Source organism: Patella vulgata, chromosome 5 (assembly GCF_932274485.2).
Source record: "Patella vulgata chromosome 5, xgPatVulg1.2, whole genome shotgun sequence".
Taxonomy (NCBI): Eukaryota; Metazoa; Mollusca; class Gastropoda; family Patellidae; genus Patella; species Patella vulgata.
Window position 1 is genome coordinate 1,895,920 of NC_065883.2, and position 25,605 is coordinate 1,921,524.

The 25,605-nt window shown below is 36.5% G+C and overlaps 1 protein-coding gene across 5 annotated transcripts in view; it reads left to right on the forward strand.

Annotated features, from left to right (window-relative positions):
* The window catches only part of LOC126822732 (LIM and SH3 domain protein F42H10.3), an 86,437-nt gene that overhangs the window by 1,421 nt on the left and 59,411 nt on the right, over positions 1–25,605 (forward strand). For all 5 annotated transcript variants that reach the window (XM_056101440.1, XM_056101436.1, XM_050551766.2 and 2 more), the window contains exons 2-3: positions 20,923–21,017; positions 22,585–22,669. In XM_056101440.1, coding sequence (XP_055957415.1) covers positions 20,923–21,017; positions 22,585–22,669 — 180 coding nt within the window. The remainder of the gene's footprint in view (positions 1–20,922; positions 21,018–22,584; positions 22,670–25,605) is intronic.

Sequence of the window (25,605 nt, forward strand, 5' to 3'; positions counted from 1 at the left end):
GGTGTTTGATCCCTGCATTGGCCGAGAAAGTTCATCCCGATTTTCTGGTGTGGTTTCCCCCTTGTCAGTGATGCAGTACAGAGGGCCTGATAACGACAGCTGTCTAGTCGTTCGGATGGGACGAAAAAAACTGAGGTCCCGTGTACATATTGGCGTGCACGTAAAAGATCCCTTGGTAGTTGGAATTCAATTTAAGAGTAGGCTGAGCACCGCTGCCCGGGCAAACTTTCCCTCATAGCACACTGTATGGCGTATGACCGTCTTCATTAGCCCAGTTTAGGAGCAGAACAGTAGGACGTTAAACCCCATTTCATTTCATTTACTTCCCACTGCTAGTAGCGGGGGGATTGGGTGGCTCAATGGTTAACGTGCACGCATGTTTGATCGTAACGTCTGACATGGTTTCGATTCCCCGCTTGTATGTGACTGACAAGGAGTAGGATCGTCTGTCCAAGCAAATTATTGAAATAAAAATGAACCATGTGTTACTCCCGAAATGACCTAATTTGTGTTCCCACTGCTAAAGACCTACATGTACCCTACTCACTGGGGAATTGTTGAAATGAATTTGGATGATAATTAATTCCATTCCAAGTGTTGGGCGAATAAAGGAGCCAAGTGTTTAACTCAATATCATCCACAGTGTTTTGGGGGGGGGGGGATGGCTGAATGGCATGGTTTTGATTCTCCGGTTGTACGTGACAAGGAGTAGGGCCGCCTGTCCAACATCGTGGGTTTTCTCCGGGTCCTCCAGTTTCCTCCCACTGCTAAAGACCCCTACGTGTAAGCAAATTATTGAAATACAGTTGAACCATATGTTAGTCCCAAAATGACCTAGTAAATGTAAAGCGGTTTATATACATTCATATTACATTATTATGTGTTGCAAGTTGCGACCCATTTGTGTCCAGATCTAGGTCCCGTCCAACACTCATGGGTTTTCTCCAGGCCCTCCAGTTTCCTCCCACTGCTAAGGACCCCTACGCGCAAGCGAATTATGGAAATAAAATTGAACCATATGTTAGTCCCGAAATGACCTAGTTTGTGTCGAGTGGACGTAAAACCTCATTTCACTCTCTCTCCCATTTCTAGGTGCCAAAAAAACACAGATTTAGCTCCTTTAATTCTATATGTTTGGCAACATATCAATTGTCTCTAAATCGTGTTCAGGGATTGTGTAATATGACCAGTGATTATTTCCTATAAAAGTATTCTGTTAAAATATCCATTGATATTGAGTTGTTGACTGTCTGCTATGATTTATAATTAATGTCATTGAGTTGTATATAATGGATGATAGAAGGTGTCTGTATTATGTCAACCATACGATGCATCATACATGTACATATATTGGTAGTAGTGAACTGTCAGTTAGTTATTGTCCATATAACAATGATGATTGTACCTATACATGTACATTATGTAACAAAGTGAAATGATTAGGGTGGTTTAATGTCTAAAGACCTAATGAAGACGAGCATACCATGTGCTGTGAGAGAAATGATAAATTATACAAAACATGCTTTCTTACTACATGTAACATAGATATAGTAACTTATGAAATTTTGGCCATTAATTAACTGGTCAATTATGCGTATACAGTACATCATAATGTGGCATCCATTACATGTATTTATCTACATGTATATTTCAGGTTCACATGTGGTTTCGAATCCCCGGTTGTACGTGACAAGGAGTAGGGTCGCCTGTCCAACCTCGTGGGTTTTCTCCAGGTCCTCCGGTTTCCTCCCACTGCTAAAGACCCTATGCGCAAGCGAATTATTGAAATAAAATTAAACCATGTTAGTCCCGAAATGACCTGGTTTGTGTCGAGAGTGGACGTTAAACCCCATCTCTCTCTCTCTCTTTCTCTCTCTCTCTCTCTCTCAGGTTCACATGTTAAATCTGTGGGCATATGTCTCTCGTTTAAACTTACAGAATCTTAGAAATTGGGGTTTAAATTCGACACAATCTTGTTCATTTTGGGACTAACATATGGTTCAATTATTTCAACAATTTACTTCTGCATAAGTGTCTTTAGCAGTGGAAGGAAACCTACTAGAAAACCCGGAGAAAACCCATAAGGTTGGACGTGTGACCCTTTATCCCTTGTCACGTTCAATCAGGGAATCGAAACCATAGTACTTGCTTCAATGACAGACCTTGAAATAAACCACTAGACCCCCCCCCCTTTCCCCAGATATGTGCTCAGACATGCTCTACTGTTATCAAATACTTATATATGTATCTATATTGAAATATATATCTTCAATAAAAAAAAACCAACCAAATACACAGTACAGTAAGTAATGAAATAAGTGAAATACTACACTGTCCAAATATATATGTAATTATCAGTTATATCTACAAAATAAAGATCATAAGGTCTAGATAAAATAACGAAATAATACAGTTACTCTATCCAAATATGTATGCAATAGACAAATACAATAACGTTAACGTAGGTCAATATGGCTTCGTATAACCACTATTAATTAAAGGGGAATTATGGGAGATTAAAGGGTTGATAGTTCTCGATATAAGGCTGACCTTAAAAATATCTTTGTTTCGCCTAACGCGACCGACTAACTAAAACCACCCCCGACTTAAATTATTTTATTGCACTTTTCCGCGATCTTTTTATTTTATTTTGTGTGTCAACCTGAAATATATCACGAGAGTTATTTCCCTTTACTATGGCTATGGTTTGATTCATTATTGAAACTGGTTGATCAAGATTAAAGCATCATAGGTGTCGCTTCTCAACAAAATGGTTGTAGACGAAAGCACGTCCATTCCCACGAAATGATTCTGCCTCTATTTTTCTCGAAAACGGATATTGAATATCCGTTTTCGAGAAAAATGAAGGCACAACCCGCACGATCGTTAAAAAACGTGTTGAGGGAGTTTCAAACGTCAGTTTCTGGCAATTCGTGTGCGAGTCGTGCATCACGAAAAATCCCGATGTTATTGATTTGTTTGACAATAGGCTAAAAGAAGACGAATGTTTGCACCCGGAAAATTATCAAGCTGTCAAATTAGCTCTTAAAAAAAAATCTGAAAAAAAACCCCGACCTACCAACCCTTCTCCTCGATTGTGGGTCGGGTTTGGTGAAACAAAGATATTTTTAAGGTCAGCCTAATAGTTAAAAAATATATAATGTAATTAGAATATGCTGATAATTTCAGTCAAATTGCTCCACTCTGAACCGACAAAACATAGTCTCGATTATCCATTGTAACATTTAATTTTTAAAAAACAAATGTATTCCAATCCGCTAAATATCGCAGGCTAGCGATAGCGTCTAGAGTTGACTAATTAATGTCTAATTAATAATTTAGAAAACATTTCAGGCCCAAAGACACACCTGGAATAGGCAGATTTAGCTCTTGCCTAATGTATGTTTAATATAATTTTTTTTCTTTCATTACATGCGAGTCAAAATGACATGGCATATGTCAAATTAATATAATGTTCGTAATATTTTATAAATATTTCACACATTGCACAGAGAAAGGAAGTTGATGTATACTACATTAGGCCTACACCCTTTTAGTTATGGTACTTGATATTCCACCCTTACATAGAACAGTAGCTGGATATAACAAACTCGATTTCTATAAACAATTTATATTTAAACTGACACGATACAAAGCCAACCTGCTGCTCTGTTATATTATCATCAGTCTAGTCAAGTCTAACACAGAACATATTTTATATATTAACAGTCAAGAACAGAAAACATATGGACAAAATTGAGCCCTCCTTTGAAAAGGGTTAGTCAGGCACTAAGTGAGAAGAACAATGTTTTTGATAATAAAATTTGTTGTTTGTGACTTTAGTCATTTTATGTTCACTCATACGTGTAGGTCTCTTGATAAATCCTTTTATGTCTTTGATAAAAAATTTCTTTTGTGAATTAATTTGTCATAATGGTTTACGATCAAAGCTTTTGATAATTTTTGTTTGTCGGTTTGAAATAAGTTAGTTATGTACGTGTATGTAAAAGCCAGGTCTGTTCGTAGTACACTGTGTACATGTATTTTGATTTTCACCAGAATCACCTCCAAAACCTCACCCCCCCACCTCTACTTCATACACACACCTATTTGTAAAGAGGGGGTCACAGTGGGTAAGATGCTGGCTCGCTAGCCTTGAGGTCGGGTGTGCGATCCCTGCATTGGCCGAGAAAGTTCATCTGGATTTTCGGGTTCCCCCTTGTCAGTGATGCAGGACGGAGGGCCTGACAAGGACAGCTGTCTAGTGTCGGATGGGGCGGAAAACCAAGGTCCTGTGTACACATTGGCGTGCACGTAAAAGATCCCTTGACAATTGGAATTCGATATAAGAGTAGGCCATAGTGCCGCTTTCCGGACAAAATTTCCCTCATAGCACATTGTATGGTGTACATGTATGTCCGTCTTCATTAGCCCAGTTCTATTTGTAAAGACATATACATGTACCATATTATGTTGGTCCTGAAATGATCTGCTTATTTTCCAAGCCAGTGTGGATGAGGAAGTTCTTTGAGATTTTCCGTCTTGGTTTCCCTTTGTCTGTGGTGCAGGACAGAGAGCCTGGTCTAGAAATAGTACCTAGTCATTTGGATGGGTCAAAATAAGAGTAGACTGTAGTGCCGCTGTTCGGACAAATTTCCATCACAGCACACTGTATGACATACATGCTCGTCTGATCAGAACAGTAGAACGTTAAACCCTCTTTAGTCATGATGGTAGTATTTATTTGTTCCAGTGTAATAAATCTAATTATATCCTTCCTTCGAAACAGCTGTTCAGTTCAATCACTTGTAGTCATCATGTATATAAATTTGTAATTTTCTGCAAATCGAATAGAAATGAAATGGGATTCAACATCCTTCTTCTCACAATAGGGCGTGTATAATGGTGTTTATATCCTGCTTATCTGTATGGACTGAGTCAAATGATTTTGAATGATCCGTGTTTAAATTGAGTTATAAACTTCCTAGTTGTGTTTGTGATATTTTTTGGTATCATTTTTTCGCACCCTATATCCTCATCCTTGTATGTTTACTTTTAGATTGTAAAAGTACAATATACAGTCTGATAAATATTAACGACTCAAGGGTGGGGGTGGGGGTGGGGTAGGCCGAATGGTTTAACAGGTGCATTACATGTATATGATCAGATCTGTCTCTTAGTCCAGGGGTCATGGTGGCTAAGTGGGTAAGACGCTGGCTCGCTACCCTGGAGGTCGGGTGTTCGATCGCTGTATGGCCGATAAAGTTCATCCAGATTCTCTGGCGTGGTTCCCCCTTGTCAGTGATGCAGGATGGAGGGCCTGACAAGGACAGCTGTCTAGTCATTCGGATGAGACGAAAAACTGAGGTACCGTGTAGATATATGCGTGCACGTAACAGATCTCTTGACTGTTGAAATTCAATATAAGAGTAGGCTGTAGTGCCACTTTCCGGGCAAAATTTCCCTCATAGCACACTGTATGGCATATGCCCATCTTCATTAGCCCAGTTAGGAGCAAAACAGTAGGACGTTAAACCCCATTTCATTTCATTTCATTTCTCTTAGTCCAGTGGCGTGGTTTCGATTCCTCCGCTTATACCTGACAAGGAGTAGGGTCGCATGTCCAATCTGAGCAACCTCGTGGGTTTTCTCTAGGTCCTCCGGTTTCCTCCCACTCCTAAAGACCACTACGCACAAGCGAATTATTGAAATAAAATTGATCCATAACTTAATCCAGAAATGGCCTACATGTATTTTGTATTCAGTGGGGGTTTATCACGTAGTTATTACCAATAAAAGTATGGCAAATTTGGTATAAATGGAAAATAGAGACACTCAATCTTACTATAAAAATATTAGATAGCACAAACAAATGGTGTACAGACGCATTCCCATTTAGGCTTTGATAATTTAATGGTAAATGGACGGCGACTAACGACAAATGCAAGCTGAAAATGGGTTCTTTGCAAAGTCCCCTCATATCGTGTTACATACAGCGCTGCTTAAACTAGATTCTTGCAACAGAAGTTAGTATTCCTGCATTTAAAATGTTTCATAGATAAATTAGTTTGAATATGTTTATATAATCCAAATACATCATCAAATCACATAGTTTGTATATTTAAAACATCTTCAAGGTTAAAGATACATTATGGAAGATTAGATAAAGAGCTAGCAGTTCTCACTATAATAGTTAAAACCTAGATAATTTAAAGGGAATTTGCTGAAAATTGCTCCACTCTAAACCAAGATATTAACGAATGAATTTTAGGTCTAGCCTCGATAATCATCAATAAAGTCGGTACAATAAAAAAAAAAACCAACAACGTCTCGATTATCCATTTTTGTGTTTAATCATCAGTGAGCTTTGAACAGCAGATCGGATTCAAATCCTATGAAAATCGGACACATAAGATGCCATTGAGAGTAGATTAAGGTCTTGTCTATTTAATAATAATAATAAATGTCTAATTGATAATTTAGATAATATTTCAGGTCTAAAGAAAGACCTGCAATAAGCAGATTTAGCTCTTGTATACTATAATGTATGTTTAAATAATGATGAGAACGGTTTTGTCAAGCTAAGTATATTGAATAAAAAGGGATAGGTGTAATTGGTTGAAATCAGTCGTTCCTTTATGAGTACATGTTTAGTCAGTGTGTAGAGATAAACTTCTATACAAATGTAGTACAGTAGTAAAAACAGTATGCTAGTATACCTATATACATACACCCATATTAGGAAATTAGGTCAGGTATTTATGTCAACATTGTAATAAGTAGACCATAACTTGACAAGATATACTGGTGGTTATAGAACACATATCATCTTTTTTTATTACTTACATGTATATATTATCATAATAAACACAATAACATATTTATTTTAATAAAACCAAAGTTTTGTTGAGGGTTCTCTCAGTCTTGTCAGTGATGCAGGATGGAAGGCTGACAAGGACAGTTGTCTAGTCATTCGTATGGGATGAAAAAACGAGGTCCCGTGAATACATTGGCGTGCATGTAAAAGATTCCTTGGCAGTTGGAATTTGATATAAGAGTAGGCCATAGTGCTGCTGCCCTGGCAAAATTTCCTGCATAGCACACATGGTGTTTGCCCTTCTTCATTAGCCCAGTCGGAGCAGAACAGTAGGACGTTAAACCCCATTTCATTTTAGTTCTCTCAACATTATCTAGTAAATATACATGTATCAGTTATTTATTTTGTGCTAAATAAATACCATATTAATCTTCTTACATGTATACATGTTTAAGGTGCGCTTTCGCACCTGCTCCTCTCGACTTCACTTCGCGGAAATATAGCCCGGTTGGAGCTGACGTACCATAAAACTCCATTTTATTCATTCATTGCTTCGTGGGAGTCATTGAAGACTCCCGTAAATTAGCTAAATTGCTCTCCTAAATATTGAGATTAACAAACTACTTTCAGTTTTTGTTTATTTTTAAACTACATACATGTACGTTCGAGCTACATGTATCCGTTTCCATGATGATAATTCTGACGCTAACATATTCACCAAATACAAGACTAAAGCATAAATACAATTTGACTTTACTTAAATGTAGCAATATAATTAAGAAGAGTTTTATACGGGAGCTTTTTTCTCATTTTTGAAATTGGCAGGAGCTTTTTATGGCTCCCCTCCTACAAAATTTTTTAAATGTGAAGGACTGTAATTTTACATACATTGTACATTGTATATCAGCATTTTTACATGTAATGTATTTAATACTACAACATTGTACAATAGGAATCATCCTCTTTTATTTGGGGGGTTGGATGGCTGAATGGTTAGCACGTGCGGGTTGTATTACAAGGCCTGTCATTGGCGTGATTTCGATTCCCCGGTTGTACGTGACAAGAAGTAGGGTCACCTGTCCAACCTTGTGGGTTTTCTCCGGGTCCTCCGGTTTCCCCCCCCCCTGCTAAAGACCCCTACGCGCAAGCGAATTATTAAAATAAAAATTGAACCATGTGTTAGTCCCGAAATGACCTGGTTTGTGTCGAGTGGACGTTAAACCCCATTTATCTCTCTCTCTTTCTCTCTCTCTCTCTCAGGTTCACATGTTGTTAAATCTGTGGGCTAAAGACCCCTATTAAAATAAAAATTGAATCATGTGTTAGTCCCGAATTGACATAGTCTGTGTCGAATGGACGTTAAACCCCATCTCTCTCTCTCTTTCTATATTATCATGGTGTAAATTTAGGAAAAGAAATTCTTCACATTAAAGACTCTATGTCATCGCAACTCTAGCTCTTTCTTACTGCTATTTCATTTCTCTCACAATATCAGAGAAGAAATTTGTAATTTATCGGGTTGTGCATCCACAATGTGTAAACGCAAGAAGACTTATTATGTCTGGTAGAGATTTATCATGTGATTAGAAAACAGTTTTACGAAATATAAATTGTTCTCACACTTTAGACAATCACATATTTTATTTCTAACACAATCAGATATTCCTATACATTTAGAGAAACTTTCCCATTTTCTGAAAACAGAGACAGAGAGAGAGGTCAACTCAACACAAACTAGGTCATTTTGGGACTAACCTATGGTTCAATGTTATACGACTGATGTCTAGATCATATGTTATTTTATTAGTTTTTATACGCCCACATTTAAATGTGGTCGTATATTGTCGTCGCCGCCGATAATTTCCGATAATTACTGCCAGAGTTATGGCCCTTGATCACTTCAAAAAATCTTTTGGACACTCTAGAGGCCAAAGTTAATATCCAATTGACTTTAAATTTATACACAGTATTTAAGGTCTGAGACGAAGAAGCCTATAGATTTTCAGCAATTTCCGATAATTACTGCCAGAGTTATAACCCTTGATCACTTCAAAAAATATTGTGGACGCTCCAGAGGCCAAAGTTAATATCCGATTAACTTTAAATTCATACACAGTGTTTAATGTCATGCGACGAAGAAGCCTATTGATTTTTAGCAATTTCCGATAATTACTGCCAGAGTTATATCCCTTGATCACTTTGAAAAATCTTGTGGACGTTCTAGAGGCCAAAGTTAATATCTGATTGACTTTAAATGTATAATCAGATTTTAATGTATTATAAATGTTTCATTACCAAAAATTAAAAATATGCGACAACTCTTGTTGACTGCCCGGACGATTTAGCTGCTGTGGGCGTATGTTTCGTTGCCTGGCAACATATATTTGATTCTGTTTTAGATTACAAATCTATATTTTAATATTCATTAATGCTTGGTTAGTCATTAGAGGCAGACAGCAATTAACCTGTCAGTCAAATTATGACAGGCTGGCAAGTAGTTTATCCTTTAAGTTTCTTCTACATGTAACTATTGTTTTAAATGCCTAAGTCTTAATCCTTCAAAAACTATATGTTTAAGTCAACACTTTCTAAGTAACTAATTTGTATAAATAGACAAATGTATGTAAGATGATTTATTAGTTGGAGAGACCAGCTTAGGGAACCTACATGTATATACTAGTTGGAGGTCTGATACATAGGAAATTATAAGTTGTTCAATTGTTGCTGTTAATTATTTGCTCCTGAAATAAAGTGTTGAAGATCCATTCCAAGAATCTGTATTCATTTCTGATACTTAGAGAACACACGTCGACGAGCTACATTCCCTGAAAGTCGAACGGTGTTAGTTATATCAATAATTTGCTTGCGTTTAGGGGTCTTTAGCAGTTGGAGGACGAGGTTGCACAAGCGACCGTACTCCTTATCACATACAACCGGGGAATTGAAACCATGCTAGTTGACTCAATGACAGACCTTATAACACGCACGCACTAACCATTCGGCCATCAACCCCCCCCCCCCCCCCCCTCTGAAACAAGAACAGATAAAGTATTGTAATACATATTTTTTGAGCGACATTTAGCAATTGACGCACGTAATAAACAAAAGAACATAATATCTAACACGATTACTATTTTGTATATTTATAAACCTTCTGTATATTATATTCATCATCATTTGCTTGAAAACGTTGAGAGAATCCTCAACGAAACGTCGCTTTAATTAAAATAGTAATTGAGTTCCATATTTTGTTTAAGTGTTTATTATTGTAATACATGTGAGAGAGAGATTAACGCCCACTCGACACAAACTAGGTCATTTCAGGTTGCTTGCACATGTATGGTTGAATTGTGGATCTTTAACAGTGAGAGGAAACCGTAGGTCCCTGAGAAAACCCGGGAGGTTGGACAAGAGACCCTACTGCTTGTCACAACAGACTTGGAATCTAAATCACACCACTTGACTCAGTGACAGAGATTAACACCCACTCGACACAAACTAGGTCATTTCAGGTTGCTTGCACATGTATGGTTGAATTGTGGATTTTTAACAGTGAGAGGAAACCATAGGTCCCTGAGAAAACCCGGGAGGTTGGGCAAGAGACCCTACTACTTGTCACTACAGACTTGGAATCTAAATCACACCACTTGACTCAATGACAGACCTTATGATCTAAAGTTGATGTGTTAGACCATCCATCTAACCCAACCCTTTATGCGACCTGTGTAGATAGATTGTTTGTGTATACTTGTATGGTTTATTGTTCTATAGTGTTTACTATATATGGTATGTTCGTACTTGTAGTGGTGTGAAAATAACCTCTTATTATACTCTCTTATCTATCTTTATTGACATATACTAAAATATCTACTCTTATATACCAGTACTGAAATATACTAAAATATCTACCTTCATGTACCAATCTGATAAAAACACAGATCTTCTTTCATTTCGTTTTACTTGTCTTTACTACACTAGGATCTGGAGGAGCTGTTATATAACCAGATTGATGTGAGGGATTAGCCAATTAAACGGTCTGTTACAGCGAGCTTTAGGCGTGTTTTGCATGGAACTGTGGGTAATCCACTAGTAACATCAATGCTGATTGGTTAATCAAATGTCTGACGTCATAGGTCAAAAGCCGCTCGTATGACCTCTGACGTGGCCTATCGCAACAACCGGTCAGATCTTTATGTAGTGTAGGCCATTGAAAGTATAAAAAAAGGAAACGAGATTGTCAAAATACTTACTATTAAATCTCATCGATATGTTGAGGGTGTTGGATGGCTGAATGGTCAGCGCGTGTGTATTGTATCATAAATTCTGTCATTGAGTCAACTGGCGTGGTTTCGGATCCTCCCTTGTATGTGACAAGGAGTAGGGTCGCCTGTCCAACCTTGTGGGTTTTATCCTGGTCCTCCGGTTTCCTCCCACTGCTAAAGACCACTTTATAGAAATAAAATTGAACCATATTTTAGTCCCGAAATGACCTAGTATAAATCAGTCATTGTTTTCTAGATTTGATTGAAGTGCCATTGATATTTCTATTTTATTTTCTGAATTAAATGTTAAATAATCATTTTAAGTACATATTAGCTTTGATTAGGCTGTGTGAAATTTGATATTTTACGGAAAATGTAAATGAGTCTTTAAAAAGATACAGAATATTTAGACTGGAATATATATGGATAGTTTCGATTGTATTATGTAGAGAATTTGTAGCCAGGAATATTATGCGTAGTTTATATAACATTGTTATCGTCTGACTAGTATAATATATTAGTATTAATAACACATGTCCTAAACATGTTTATATATACACGGAGACAGAGAGTGGGAGATACATTCAGTAGAGAAAGTTTTCATGTTTGCCTCCACCAAGAGTGAGAGAAAGGGAGAGAGAGTTTTCAAGTTTGCCTTCACCAAGATTGAGAGTTTTCAAGTTTGCCCTCACCAAGAAAGTGAGAGAGCAATTGAGTAGAGAGTTTTCAAGTTTACTTCCACCAAGAGAGAGAGTGGGAGGGGGGGGGGAGGGAGAGAGAGTTTTCAAGTTTGCCCGAGGTGGATTCAAACTTCAAACCCCCAAACCATGTAGACTATAACAGTCCATCACTCTACCTACCAAGCTACACGTAATGAAGGATTGTTCAATATCCCTGTTTCGTTGACCTCGTGTAAACACCATGGGGGGAGCAGATTGTTCCTTTTAGGGACTTAAAGGCTGGTCGCTTCCACAAAGTGTTATATGGTGACATATATCATAGTTCACTTATAGAATCATGTTGTCCATGTCATCCAGTGTTGTGAACAGTTTACCATGCACTCACTGCCAAATAACAATCCATGGCATATACACATGTAATGGAGGGGAGGTGGTCCATGCATGTCACTGAAGGGTGCAGGCTGTTTCGTAACCTGGCTGTTTCGTACTTAGTTCATTCGTACCTCAGATTGATTTGTACCTTTTCCTATCTGTTGTTGAAATAGATTTAAATGAAGGTGTTAAACATAATTAAACGATTTGATAAAAGCCTATTGTTTATTATTGAACCCATTCTGCTGAGTGAGTTGTGATTATTGATGATAATTGATTGGCGATTGTTAAAGCGATTAAAAAAATGAATGAAAAATATTTAATCTGCTGTGAATTATTGGATTATTGAACCCATTTTGCTGGTCCCAAACTCAGGTGCAAAAGGAGGAGAGTTAAGTTTAAAGTAGCTACATGTAAGTCTCTAACTCAATATCATCCAAAATCTTCAACATTGAAAACACGATTTATTTGTCAAATTAAATCAACATTCATGTTGTGATCTTACTGGGAAAAGATGGGCTTTTCATATCCAATATTTAAGACAAAATAAACATTATACCATTGGTACACGAATCGTGTACCATAATGCGCTTCAGCCCCAGTTGCATCAAGAGACGTGAGGGACGAGGCTAGACACATTGCACCAAATCAAACGGCGTATGTAGACTGGAATAACCAGACGCTAGAAATTTGCGCTCGCTTGAGACTGCTGGCTTTTTCGCCAAACATATCTGATTTGAAATTGGGGTAAAAACGGAAACGATTGAATGTAAATCAGTTAATATACATTCATATTACAGTATTATATGCGTTGCGACCCACTTTTGTCAATTTCTAGGTCCCAAATGTTAGCGATTTAGCTCCTTTAAGTGCATGTAAAAGTTCTCTGGTTCTCTTTAAATTAACAAAAGTACAAAACGGCTCATATGAGGTACGAATGAACTAGGTACGAAACAGCCAGGTTACGAAACAGCTTGCATTCTCACTGAATAGGGATAGGAGTTTTACATGTATATAAGTTGAGCCTTTTCCCAAAACCCTTTTAGATATCCTGAATAAAAATATAGTTTAAAAAAGAAAAGAAATCATCACAGGATATCTGTGAATAAATCTGCTAGGCTTCATGCTATGATTTTGATATACAAAGATAACTGGGAATAAAGTCTTTAAGAAGTGATAAAAAATAAACAGGTTTTAAAACGTGATTTAAAAAGAGATACACCATCACATTCTCTAATAAAAAGTGTGAGCTTAGTCCATAAAAACAGGGACTTAATATAAAAAGAGGTTGACTGAATGAACTCTGTCATGTTTTTGATGGTTATAGCAGTAACCCATCTGATAGTGATACAGACAGTAGCTGTCTAGATGGGTGAAAAACTTGTAAACTTATTATTACCAGTTAGAGTATGGTACATGTATGCTATGAGAGAGGAAAGACAGTTCATGTATATATGCATGATTTGCAATGGGAGGGAGAGAGAGTGAGTATGCTATGTCTTGGAATGATAGAGATTGGGAGGGAGAGTATGCCATGTTTTGCAATGGGAGAGGGAGAGAGAGTATGCCATGTTTTGCAATGAGAGAGAGGGAGAATGAGAGAATTTAACCTCCACTGAACACAAGTTACATACCACACTGATCCGCAGTGAATATTCGCTTGGCCGCTACAATCACTGATAAGGATGACATCGATGCGACTTAATGACTACAAAATATTAACTTTTTTCTTTCGACAAATTAAATTCTGAAACATTTTTTTCATTTATTAGAAAAATAAATAAAGTCGTTTGAATTGTTTGTAGGTAAAAATCATTTCCTATTTAGTGTAAATGGGTATTAAAATAAGTAAAATTCACCATTTAGCCCGAATCCGTGACGTCTTATGAAAACAACGCAAGCGCTATTGAGCCAATGATGGACGCCGCGTGATGTGACGTCACGTGTCGAAACAGTCATCTGTAACAGAGATATTAAAAAATCTCTGTGAAACAGATTGGTTACATACATGTATATGTCATGTCTAGCAATGGGAGAGTGGGAGTATGAGTGGTATAGGATGAGAGAGTATGAGTGGTATAGGATGAGAGAGAGTAAGGTGGGGGAGAGAGAGAGTGTGTCATGTTCTGCAATGAAAGAGAGATAGAGATGTGGTTTAACCTCCACTCTACACAAAGTACATTTTGGGACTAACATGTGTTCCAATTTATTTCATTTGTATGTCATCTAGATGCATGTTGTGATGTGATCATTTAGAATCCAGTTTGCCCTACAGCATGTTATTGTTGTTACTGGAGTTATCTTGACCTAGAGAAAGTCACTTCATGACCTCTCTCTTTCTTGCCTGTTATGCCAATTAACTTCCTTTTAAAACAATTAATTAGTTTTAATTAGAGTAGATTAAGCTAGGGACAGGGCGTGTAGATATAACACAACAATATATATATATATCAGCTACAGACTGGTCTATATTTATGGAAGGGTATGGCTGCCAATATTAAATGCTCTGCTAAAATATCTTTTTGATTGATTATATGTAATATGTACAAAATCCTAATATCAGTAATAATAAAGTTAAAATACCTCTAAGCAAAAGTTAGTAAAGTGTCAAATGGCAAATGTTTTATTGGAAAATGCTGTTTTTTGGTGTGTCAACAGTTTACATTTTTCACATTATATTTTACATTTGTGCTCTGCCGCATCTCATTTGTCCGATGGGGTTTCTAGTAGCATCTTATGCACAGCATATACATGTATATATTATCTTAAAGATACATTATGTAAGAGCTAAATCTGTCTATTGCAGTTCGTTTTCTGGCTTCAAACGTTATATAAATTATTTAGACATTTATTCACATGAAAAGCCAATAATCAACTCTCTATGACTTAGATATTGAATAGATGGAAACATAACAATGTCATTCAATCATTTAATGTTAAAATGGATAATTAAGACTTTGTTTGTTTATTTATTCAATCTACAAGAGAAAATATGAACAGTTTACAGTTCACAGCCATTACTCACAAATCTTAAAGTTGGCCATTTTGGCATGCCACTGGCTCACTTGCAGTTGCAGAGAGAGAGAGAGTTTAACGTCCACTCGACACAAATCTGACTAACTAATGGTTCAATTTTATTTCAATAATTCACTTGCACTTACGGGTTTTTAGCAGTGAGAGGATACCAAAGGACCCAGAAAACCATGAGTTTTGACAGTGCACGCCACTCCTTGTCACGTACAAGCAGAGAATCGAAACCATGCCACTTGACTAAATGACAGCAACGTGCACGCATTAATCATTCGGCCACTCAACCACCTACTATGCTATGAAGAATAATATCCATGAGACTATTTATTACCGGAAAACATTAAACACCATATGCAGAGAACAGCACGTCAGACAAGCAGAGTAACTGTCCTGGAAACGGGATGAAACCTAAAATAAAGACGAAAGATTAAAACATAAAAGACATTACAATAAAATAAAACAATAAGATAGTAATTAAACTCATAAATATGTCAGCAGTCATTCGATTAGTAGCTTAACGTTTAATTAATAATGAAGGATAATGGATTAACAGAAATATAAGAATAATAGAAATGTTTAATTGAATGAATGAATACTGAAAGAATTAAATATTGAATGAATGAAATACAAAGAATTTACAATTTTATCACCATTATACTAGCACAAGTTTCTTATCGTTATCAAGCACAATGTCCCTTACATCTTGTGTTTTATACATGTATTGTGCTGAGGAGATGTTAAAAACCATTCCCGATTAGTACATAGAGTTTGTGTGAGTGTTTCATTACACATCTTGCACTCTGGTTTGATTCACTGCCAACAGCCTACATGTACATGTACTAGAATCTACAGACTGAAAAAATACTGAATTATTTATATACACGTATATATACATTGTATATAGATACATGATATACCCATAGTCTACAGTAGAATATTTATATAGATACATGATATACTCATAGTCTACAGTAGAATATTTATATAGATACATGATATACCCATAGTCTATAGTAGAATATTTATATAGATACATGATATACATGTACCCATAGTCTATAGTAGAATATTTATATAGATACATGATATACATGTACCCATAGTCTATAGTAGAATATTTATATAGATACATGATATACACATAGTCTATAGTAGAATATTTATATAGATACATGATATAGTCTGTTGTAGAATATTTATATAGATACATGATATAGTCTGTTGTAGAATATTTATATAGATACATCATATACTCATAGTCTACAGTAGATTATTTATATAGATACATGATATACCCATAGTATATAGTAGAATACTTATATAGATACATGATATACACATAGTCTATAGTAGAATATTTATATAGATACATCATATACTCATAGTCTACAGTAGATTATTTATATTTTATCTTAAAGATACATTACGTAAGAGCTAAATTTGTCTGTTGCAGTTCATTTTCTGGCTGTAAATGTTATATAAATAATTAATTAGACATTTATTCACATAGTCTACAGTTGAATACATGTATAGATAGTATATAGATACAAATGTACATACTCGTAGGAGAAATACAATTGAATATTATATTCATAGTCATAGACCAATCTGATTACAATGCACATCTGTATTTCGTTTTGGTTTTTTTATACTTTCGATGTCCACTTCCACATGAAGATCTGACAAGTTGTACTCGAAGGTTGTGACAGAGGTCATATTAGCGACTTTTGGCCCTATGATTTCAGACATTGATCAATCAATCTATCAGCGTTGATGTTTCTAGTGGTTTACCCACAGTTCCGTGCATCCCACGCCAAGCAGGTGGTTTCATTGGCTAATCCTTCACATCAAGCAGAAGGCCTGTCATATAACATCTCTTCCAGATCCTAGTGTAGTAAAGACAAGTAAAACGAAATTTTTAACCATAAAAAACGAAACGGAATAGGATCTGTGTTTTGATACAATACAATACAATACAATACAATACAATATTTATATGTACATATCTCTTAAGACATGGATAAGTCTGATCTTTTTATTCTGTATATATATCATATCATCAACATACACAAACAATGCTACATATGAGTCTTGCATTAGAATATATCTATATTTATATATTATATAAATATACCATGGTGGTAGTGTCAGTGATAACAGATGGATTTATAAACAGTATTGTCAGGTTAAAACAGCAATAGACATGGTTAACTGCCATACAGACTCAATATCCTCGAGGTTCCCATGTCTGTTGGGGGTTTGGATGGCTGAATGGTTAGCGTGTGCACGCTGCATCAGACATAAGTTCTGTCATTGAATCGACTGGTATGGTTTAGATTCCCCGGTTGCATGTGACAAGGAGTAGGATCGCCTGTCCAACCTCCAGGGTTTTATCCTGGTCTTTCAGTTTCCTCCCACTGCTAAAGAACCCTACGTGCAAGCGAATTATTGAAATAAATTTGAACCATACCGGTATGTTAGTCCCGAAATGACCTAGTTTGTGTATAGTGGATGTTAAACCCCATCACTCTATCTCTGATGTATAAATGACGATCTAATTATAATAGAATCTTTGTTTTATTCAGATAAAGATTTTAAATTTAAAAATCTGAAACAGATGAATGGTCTTTATTCATTCTGTGATCAGGTGGCCGAGAAAGTTCATCAGGATTTTTCCGACGTGGACGTGGTTACCCCTTGTCAGTAGTGCTGGACTGAGGGCCTGACAAGGACAGCTGTCTAGTCGTTCAGATGGGATGAAAAACTGAGGACCCGTGTATACATTGGCGTGCACATAAAAGATCCCTTGGCAGTAGGCTATAGTGCCTTTGCCTGCACACTGTATGGTGTATGCCCATCTTCATCAGCCCAGTATAGGAGCAGAACAGTAGGACGTTAAACCCCATTTCATTTCTTTTGGTACATGTATTCTGTATCAAGGTACTGTACAGCCTACATGGCTGTAATCAGTAAATAAGCTAACCATGATTGTAGAACTATCTACATGTATCAAATAATATGCCGTCGTGGAGTGTAATACACTGTTAGTCTATATAGCATCTATTATTAGGAATGTATAAAACATGCTGGCACATTAGTCACCCACAACTTTCACTGTTTGTATAAATACCTGCATGTATTGACTACAGGTTAATATTAGAGGCTTTACTGATTAACATTTTCCCTGGCAAGGAATCTGGTCAAATGACAAATGATATTGAGTTTCTGCTGTTATCTAGATTATAAACACAACTAGCTGAAAGTACTATTTTAATTTAAAAATTGTAGTTATTAAGCACATCGACGGTGAAGTGTCAAAAGGGTGTATCTTGGGAAATTAGTCAAATACACTTTGTTGCATTTTTAAAATCTCCCAATTAATATGCACATTTCCGTCTAAGCTGTGTATCTCTACGCCAATTAGAACTGTTCAGGGTATCATGTATCTTGATTTGTGGAAATTTTGAAATGCAAAAGGTTCTATTTCTTAATCTTTAGAAATTCTTAGATACACCCTTTTGACACTTCACCCACGACATTCAAATATGAAGAGTCAGCCAAAAAATAACCCATGGTGATCATAAGGTCTGTCATTGAGTCAAATGGTGTGGTTTTGATCTCATGCTGTATACTATGTATGTTAGTCCCAAAATGACCCTATATGTGTTGAGTTGCTGTTTCTCTATATATACATGTACCTCAAACCCCAAACAGTTAATTATGGTTAATCATATGCTTTTTTGTTTATCTCTTCTTCAAATTCTAATTGTGACAGATCGATGGGGGGGGGGGGGGGCTCTGTTTTTTGTCTGTCTATCACCTACTAGAGTTATACTCTCTTTTCCTCTCTCTTTCTTTCTCTATCCCCCCCTCTCTCTCTCTCTCTCTCTCTCTCTCTCTCTCTTTCTTCTCTCCCTCTCTTTCTCTCTCCCTCCATCTCTTCTCTTTCTCCCTCCATCTCTTCTCTTTCTCCCTCCATCTCTTCTCCTTCAGTCTCTTCCTTCCTCTTTCTCCTACTCCCTTTCTCTCCCACCTTTCTCTTTCATCCTATACCACTCATACTCCCAATGCAAAACATGATATACATTTATTTTATGTTCAGTCGAGGTTAAATTCTCTCTGTCTCTCTCTCTCTCTCTCTACCTGTACATGTAGACCTGTAAAACTGTAACCATAAGTTACCTGTGATATGTTTAGCTACATGTACCTGTATTAAGATCTGGTAATGTAATCTAACACTGGAACTCCCACCTCTGTATTTACTTGATGTAGATTGAATAGATGCACTGCCAACCTACCCTGTGTCTATAAATAGAATCAGTAACGGTTTATCTTTAGCTGATGAAAGATACTATGTTATCTTAATCTTATGAGGAGAGTTTATATTACCACCAGCAAGACCTATTACAATAAAAAAAGAAACCCAAAAAACAAACAAAAACAGTGCATAATTACTAGTGTTCAATCTTGGTCTAATATTTTTTTCTGCCAGTTTTTCGTTTTACTTTTATTTTATTACCATATTTTTTTAGACCAGGAACTGGTGGCTAACTGCTACTCATTTTGTTCTTCTTCTTGGGGTGACGCTACTCGAAGGTTCGCTCAATTGATCAACATGAAAATTGGCATGCTTCTTCTTTGAACAATTCTGCATCGATTTGGTGAATTATATTTTTGACTTTCATTCCTTGTCCATAGTATGATCATACTTGTTTTTTTCCGCCCACCAAAATAATGTCTTAGTAATTCTTATAAATTTTTTTTATCAAGATACATGTACATATAATACAAAATAAGTACAATTTGCAACTCCGGTCTTCCAGTTTCCTCCCACTGCTAAAGATCCCTACGCGCAAGCAGATTATTGAGATGAAATAGAACCATATGTTAGTCCCGAAATGACATAGTCTGTGTTGAGTGGACGTTAAAATGCATCTCTCTCTCTCTCCCCCCCCCCCCCTTTATTACCTATATGCCTTTTAAAGGACTGTCCACAATATCAAATAAAATCAATGTTTTGAGGCACTCTCGTAGGTTTTGGTACTCACGTTATTGCCTTGGTTCTCCATATAACAATCATAATGTGGAACTTGTTCTGTACTACATGTACATGTACATATACCAACTATATCATTACACTGCCAGTGGTGCTGACATACATGTAGGTCAGACCTTGAATCTATTAAAACATGCCATGTAAAGGATTTATCATAATCCTTGACAAGAAATTAAAAGTTATTTATATGACCTTTTCGAATTAACAGAAGTGATTCATTTTTAATCGCTTTTGGCTTCCTCAGTCTATACATGTAGTATGGTCTTTAAGTGTTTAATATACAAAAGGGGGGGGGGGGGTCTAGTGGTTTTAATACATGCACATGAAATCACAAGGTCTGTCATGAAGTCAAGTGCTTGGTTTCGATTCCCCGCCTGTTCATGACCAGAATTAGGATCCTTGTCCAACCTCGTGGGTATTCTCCTTCTCCTCCTGTTTCCTCCCACTGCTAAAGACCACTACGCGCAAGGCAAATGATGTGAGCAATGCTCAGACCTTATGATCTAAAGCAAGTGCGTTAGACCCCCCCCCCCCCAATCCCTCCCTCCCTAATCCTCTCCCTCCCTACTCCACCACCTCCACTCCCTCCCTACTCCACCACTCCCCCACTCCCCCACTCCACTGAATCAGTGGTGTAATTATGTATTGGCAAATTTTAAATATTCTTAATTAATTAAACGTAATATAATGAATTTTATTTTTCAGTCATGGCATAAGTTATGTTTTAAATGTGATACATGTGGTACTACGTTAAATATGAAAAATTACAAAGGATACAATAAAAGACCATATTGTAACACGTAAGTATTAATATATTCTACTTCCCTACCCCATACTGGCCTGTCTAACCTCGTGTATTTTCTCTGTGTTCACCTGTTTCCTCCCACTGCTAAAGACCTGCTACGAGCTAGCAAATTATTGAAATAAAATTGGACCATATGTTAGTCCCAAAATGACCTGTCATTGAGTCAACTGGCGTGGTTTCAATTCTCTGTTTGTATGTAAAAAGGAGTAGGGTCGCCTGCCCAACATTGTGGCTTTTCTCCGGGTCCTCTGGTTTCCTTCCACTGTTAAATACACCTACGCGCAAGTGAATTATTGAAATAAAATTGAACCATATGTTAATCTGAAAATAACCTAGTTTGCGTCGAGTAGATGTTAAACCCCATTTCTCTCTCTCTCTCTCACTTTCCATATAAATGGTGTTGTGTGTTTTATCGTGATCACCTCTGATTTCCGGTTGTGGTTTTGATCCCTGGTGTGAGCGTATGTGGCTTGGAGATAGGGGCGCCTTCTCAACCTTGTGGGTTTACTCCGGGTACTCCCGTTTCCTCCCTCATGAAAGACCCCTGAGCGTGCGCTAAGATACATGTAATGAAAATAAAAAAAAAAGACAATTTGTCTGCGATATCACCTACGTTGGAAGCGGACGTTAAACACTAACAACAACAACAACATTATCGTGATCAATCGCTAAATGCCACTCAAGGATTATATTTGTGAGTACAATACCCATGGGTACCCTAGTACCTTTATCTGTGTATAACCACAGATTTCCTACCCTAGCACCTTATCTGCTAATAACCATGGATACCCTATCACAAAAAATAAACACTTTACATATTCATATTTACAAATGTGGAAGATCCCTTGGCAGTTTGAATGCTGCTATTTTGTGTTATGTGCATGTTGTTTGTAGGGGGCCACGCTGGCTAAGTGAGTAAGATGCTGACTCGCGAATATACATTGATAAATCTGATTGAATAAAAGCTGAGATAGATTATCTAACGTTGATATTTTGAATTTGTTTTCTTAATCAGATGTTAAATAATCAATGTTAGTACATACATTTGTATTCGGGTGGATTAATCTGTGAAAAATGTGAATGATGCATTGAGATATTAAATATCTACATCTATTCTCTACCAGTATATTAAATATCCACCCTCCAATCGGATCTGTGCCAGTATATTAAATAACCACCCTCCGATCTGTACCAATATATTAAATATCTACCCTCCAATCTGTGCCAGTATATTAAATATCCACCCTCCGATCCAAGTGGGAGTTTGGATGGGCAGATGGTTGGCGCATGCGTGTTGGGCATCATGGGTTTTCTCCGGGTCCTCCGGTTTCCTCCCACTGCTAAAGACCCCTACTTGCAAGCGAATTATAGAAATAAAATTGAACCATGTGTTAGTCCCCAAATGACCTAGTTTGTGTCAAGTGAACGTTAAACCCCATCCCTCTCTCTAGTCTCCAATCCACGTTAGATAATATCCATATGTACATCTATTCTGTGTCGTCAGTATATTATCCACCCTCTGATCTATGCCAGAAAATTAAAATATTTGATTTAAATTACAGACATTACCCAACAACAAAATTTACACCCGTTGCAGAAACACCAGAAATGAAAAGAATCGCTGAAAATACGAAAATTCAGAGTAACGTAAGTTTATTTCTGTTATCGTAAATTAACACATTAACCAATCGTACTATATGTTTCTTATTGATTTTATTAACCTTGAGATTCATTGATGATCATCTTTCTTCTGATTTAAAACCCAAAGGTACTGACAAAAAATACTTTCACTGAAAGTAAGGTTTTAAGGCTGGATCTCGGCAATATGGTCAGGAAGGGGTAGAAAGAAATCCTTGTAAAGCTGGATCTCAGCGATATTTAGTCGGGAAGATGCAGAAAGAAATCCTTGTAAATAATCACCCCAAAAAATCACCCAAGCAACAAACTGTGTAAAAAGTTAAATGATTTAATCCAGGACGCGTTTTTTTTCTTACTTCTTGATGAACAAAACCCCACAAGTCTTAGAAAAGCTTGGTCTTTATATCAGTTTCTGATATTGTTCAGATGTTTAGGTTAAACTTGTTTAAAAACGCTGGCAATCGTTCCGCCAGTTTAACTTTGTCGTCTGAACACAAAGTTGAAACAAAGTATCTCTACAGAAACAGAAACGATTTTGAAAATCTGCTATCATCAGAAGTTACCAGAGCTTGTATGAATCATTGAGGTATACTTTTGGAGACAGAAACGATTATCAAGGAATCAGAATGTTCGCCACCTTTCTGAATAATGATTGATGACTGGATTATAGTTGAAGCCATTCCTGTTTGTAGCAAGCGATTATATTTGAAGCCATTCGAGTTTGTAGCAAGTAATCTATCATTAGGGATAAAGTGTTGTAAGGTTCCTGGATGAAGAAAGGCAGAGACAGCGTAACAAAAGAAACAGTATTTTCTGGACAAAAGAAGTTTAAATAATGAATACCGTCAAGTTTTGTTTTTAGAGAAACAGGAATGAAATGGATTCCAGCAAGTTGTACACTATCACTGAACAAGGAGAGATGATGATAAATTTTATTTGATGAAAAGTTGAGATATAAAGGGGAAGAGATTTATAAACAATGTTGAAGGGTTTGTTCAGTTTTGAAATACAGAGTTGGATGTGATTCTATAGCAGTCGTATAATGTTAATAGTCACGATAACATGAAAATCAATGTGTTTGTTATCATTTTTTTATGCAGGGTTTCTTAATCATTAAAATACACATGGGACACTTCGTCCTTTCACAATCAGACATGGTGATGATTTCAAGGGTGGATCCAGAGAACAGGGATAAGGGGGTTGCACTGATCTTGGGATTGTGATCGTGCTTACTTGCGCAGCAGCCGGCAGCAAGAACTACTGGTTTAAATCGAAGCTGTCGTTGTACATTATGATCTGTGACTTACATAATTAAATCGTCATACGCGTGTGCCGACCAATGCGCCCCCTTGGATCCAGATAGAGAGTGGGCGGGGGCAGCGTTCGCCCTTAGATTTCATAGAAATGTACATGATTGTGGATACATGATGCACATGTTCCTGGTCACATGATGCACATGCGTGATCGTGTAATCTGTATTTTCAGTTGTTTGAATCACACAGTACCATCGTTATATAGAAACGCATCAACGGCTTGATACCTCGTGTAGATGTGGAATTCCATTTTGATTTACCATTTCGGTTGACCGTGTCGCTGGCCAAAACAAATTGGTTCTATACTCTCATCAATAGAATAACAGTGTCTCCGATTGGCTTATAAAAAGGGTTCATTCAACAATGTACGCTGGACACGGACAGATGAGCATATATTCCAGCGAATTGATCACCGGCGTAAAATATTCGGCCGAAAATATCTAACAATCCAGATACGGGCATACATTGTACAGACAGTATTTTCGAGTGATTTTAAAAATAGCTGCAATTGGGCTAAAAAAATATGCTTGTCTGTCCTAGGCTTTAATGAAGTGACTGACCCAATACAACAATAAAATCTAGTAACTGTTCTGATTATAATTGTTTATTACCAAATATATACATATACCTGTAGGTTTTACAAAACAAAACAATAGTTTATATTAAAAGTGTTGATTATGAAGATAAAGACTTAAACAATAATCTTTGATATCATGTGATTGCCTCCTACTAAACATTGCCGTACATAATAATATTTTAACTTTATAACAGATTGAATTAGTTGGCTAATATTATATTTTATATTTCAGGGGCTTTCCCTTTATTTCTTTAATTGTTTCGCTTGTAGAACTCTGATAAAATGAAATTATTATTGATTATATATTTTCAGCTATGCATGTAGATTTATATAGAATATATAGTTGTAATCTATAAATAATCTATAATTAAATTGATTAATTTATTGATTATTAACAGTATTATACAAGGGTATTTATATATGATTAGTTTTTCAGCTCCTAACTAAAACATACATGTAACATAGTAATACATACATTTGGATGAATATAATTACATTATTTTACACATAGTTTTTAGGTTTTTGGATCTGAAACCTTTAGTATTTGGACTGTCTGATACTACATTTCCCTTTTACCCATCAAACTTTTTCCTCTAACCCAATCAAACTGTTTCCTCTAGTCCATCCCCCCAAGCCCATCAAACTGATCCCTCTAGCCCAACAAACTGTTCCCTCTAGCCCCTTAAACTGTTCCCTCTAGCTCTTCAAACTTTAAGATGAAGTGTTTGTTAGTCCTGTTCTTAGTTGTGTTTTCCAAATGGGTTTTAAGAAATTCAAATTTTAAAAAAATTAACCACAGAATGTCATCCATATATACACATCTTACTCTCCATCTAATTATTATTAAAAATATCAGTGGCCTTGAAACAGAAAGGAAATTTTCAATTGTCAAAAAAAAAAAAATGGTCCCATTACAAAATAGCTCTGCCCCTGACTTCCGACTTTTGATTTGAACATCCTATTGGAGTGTAACATTATTATAAAAGCGAGTCAGCATCCTATTGTCGTTGAGTGTGGTTGTATATACACCAGCCAGCATCCTATTGTCGTTGAGT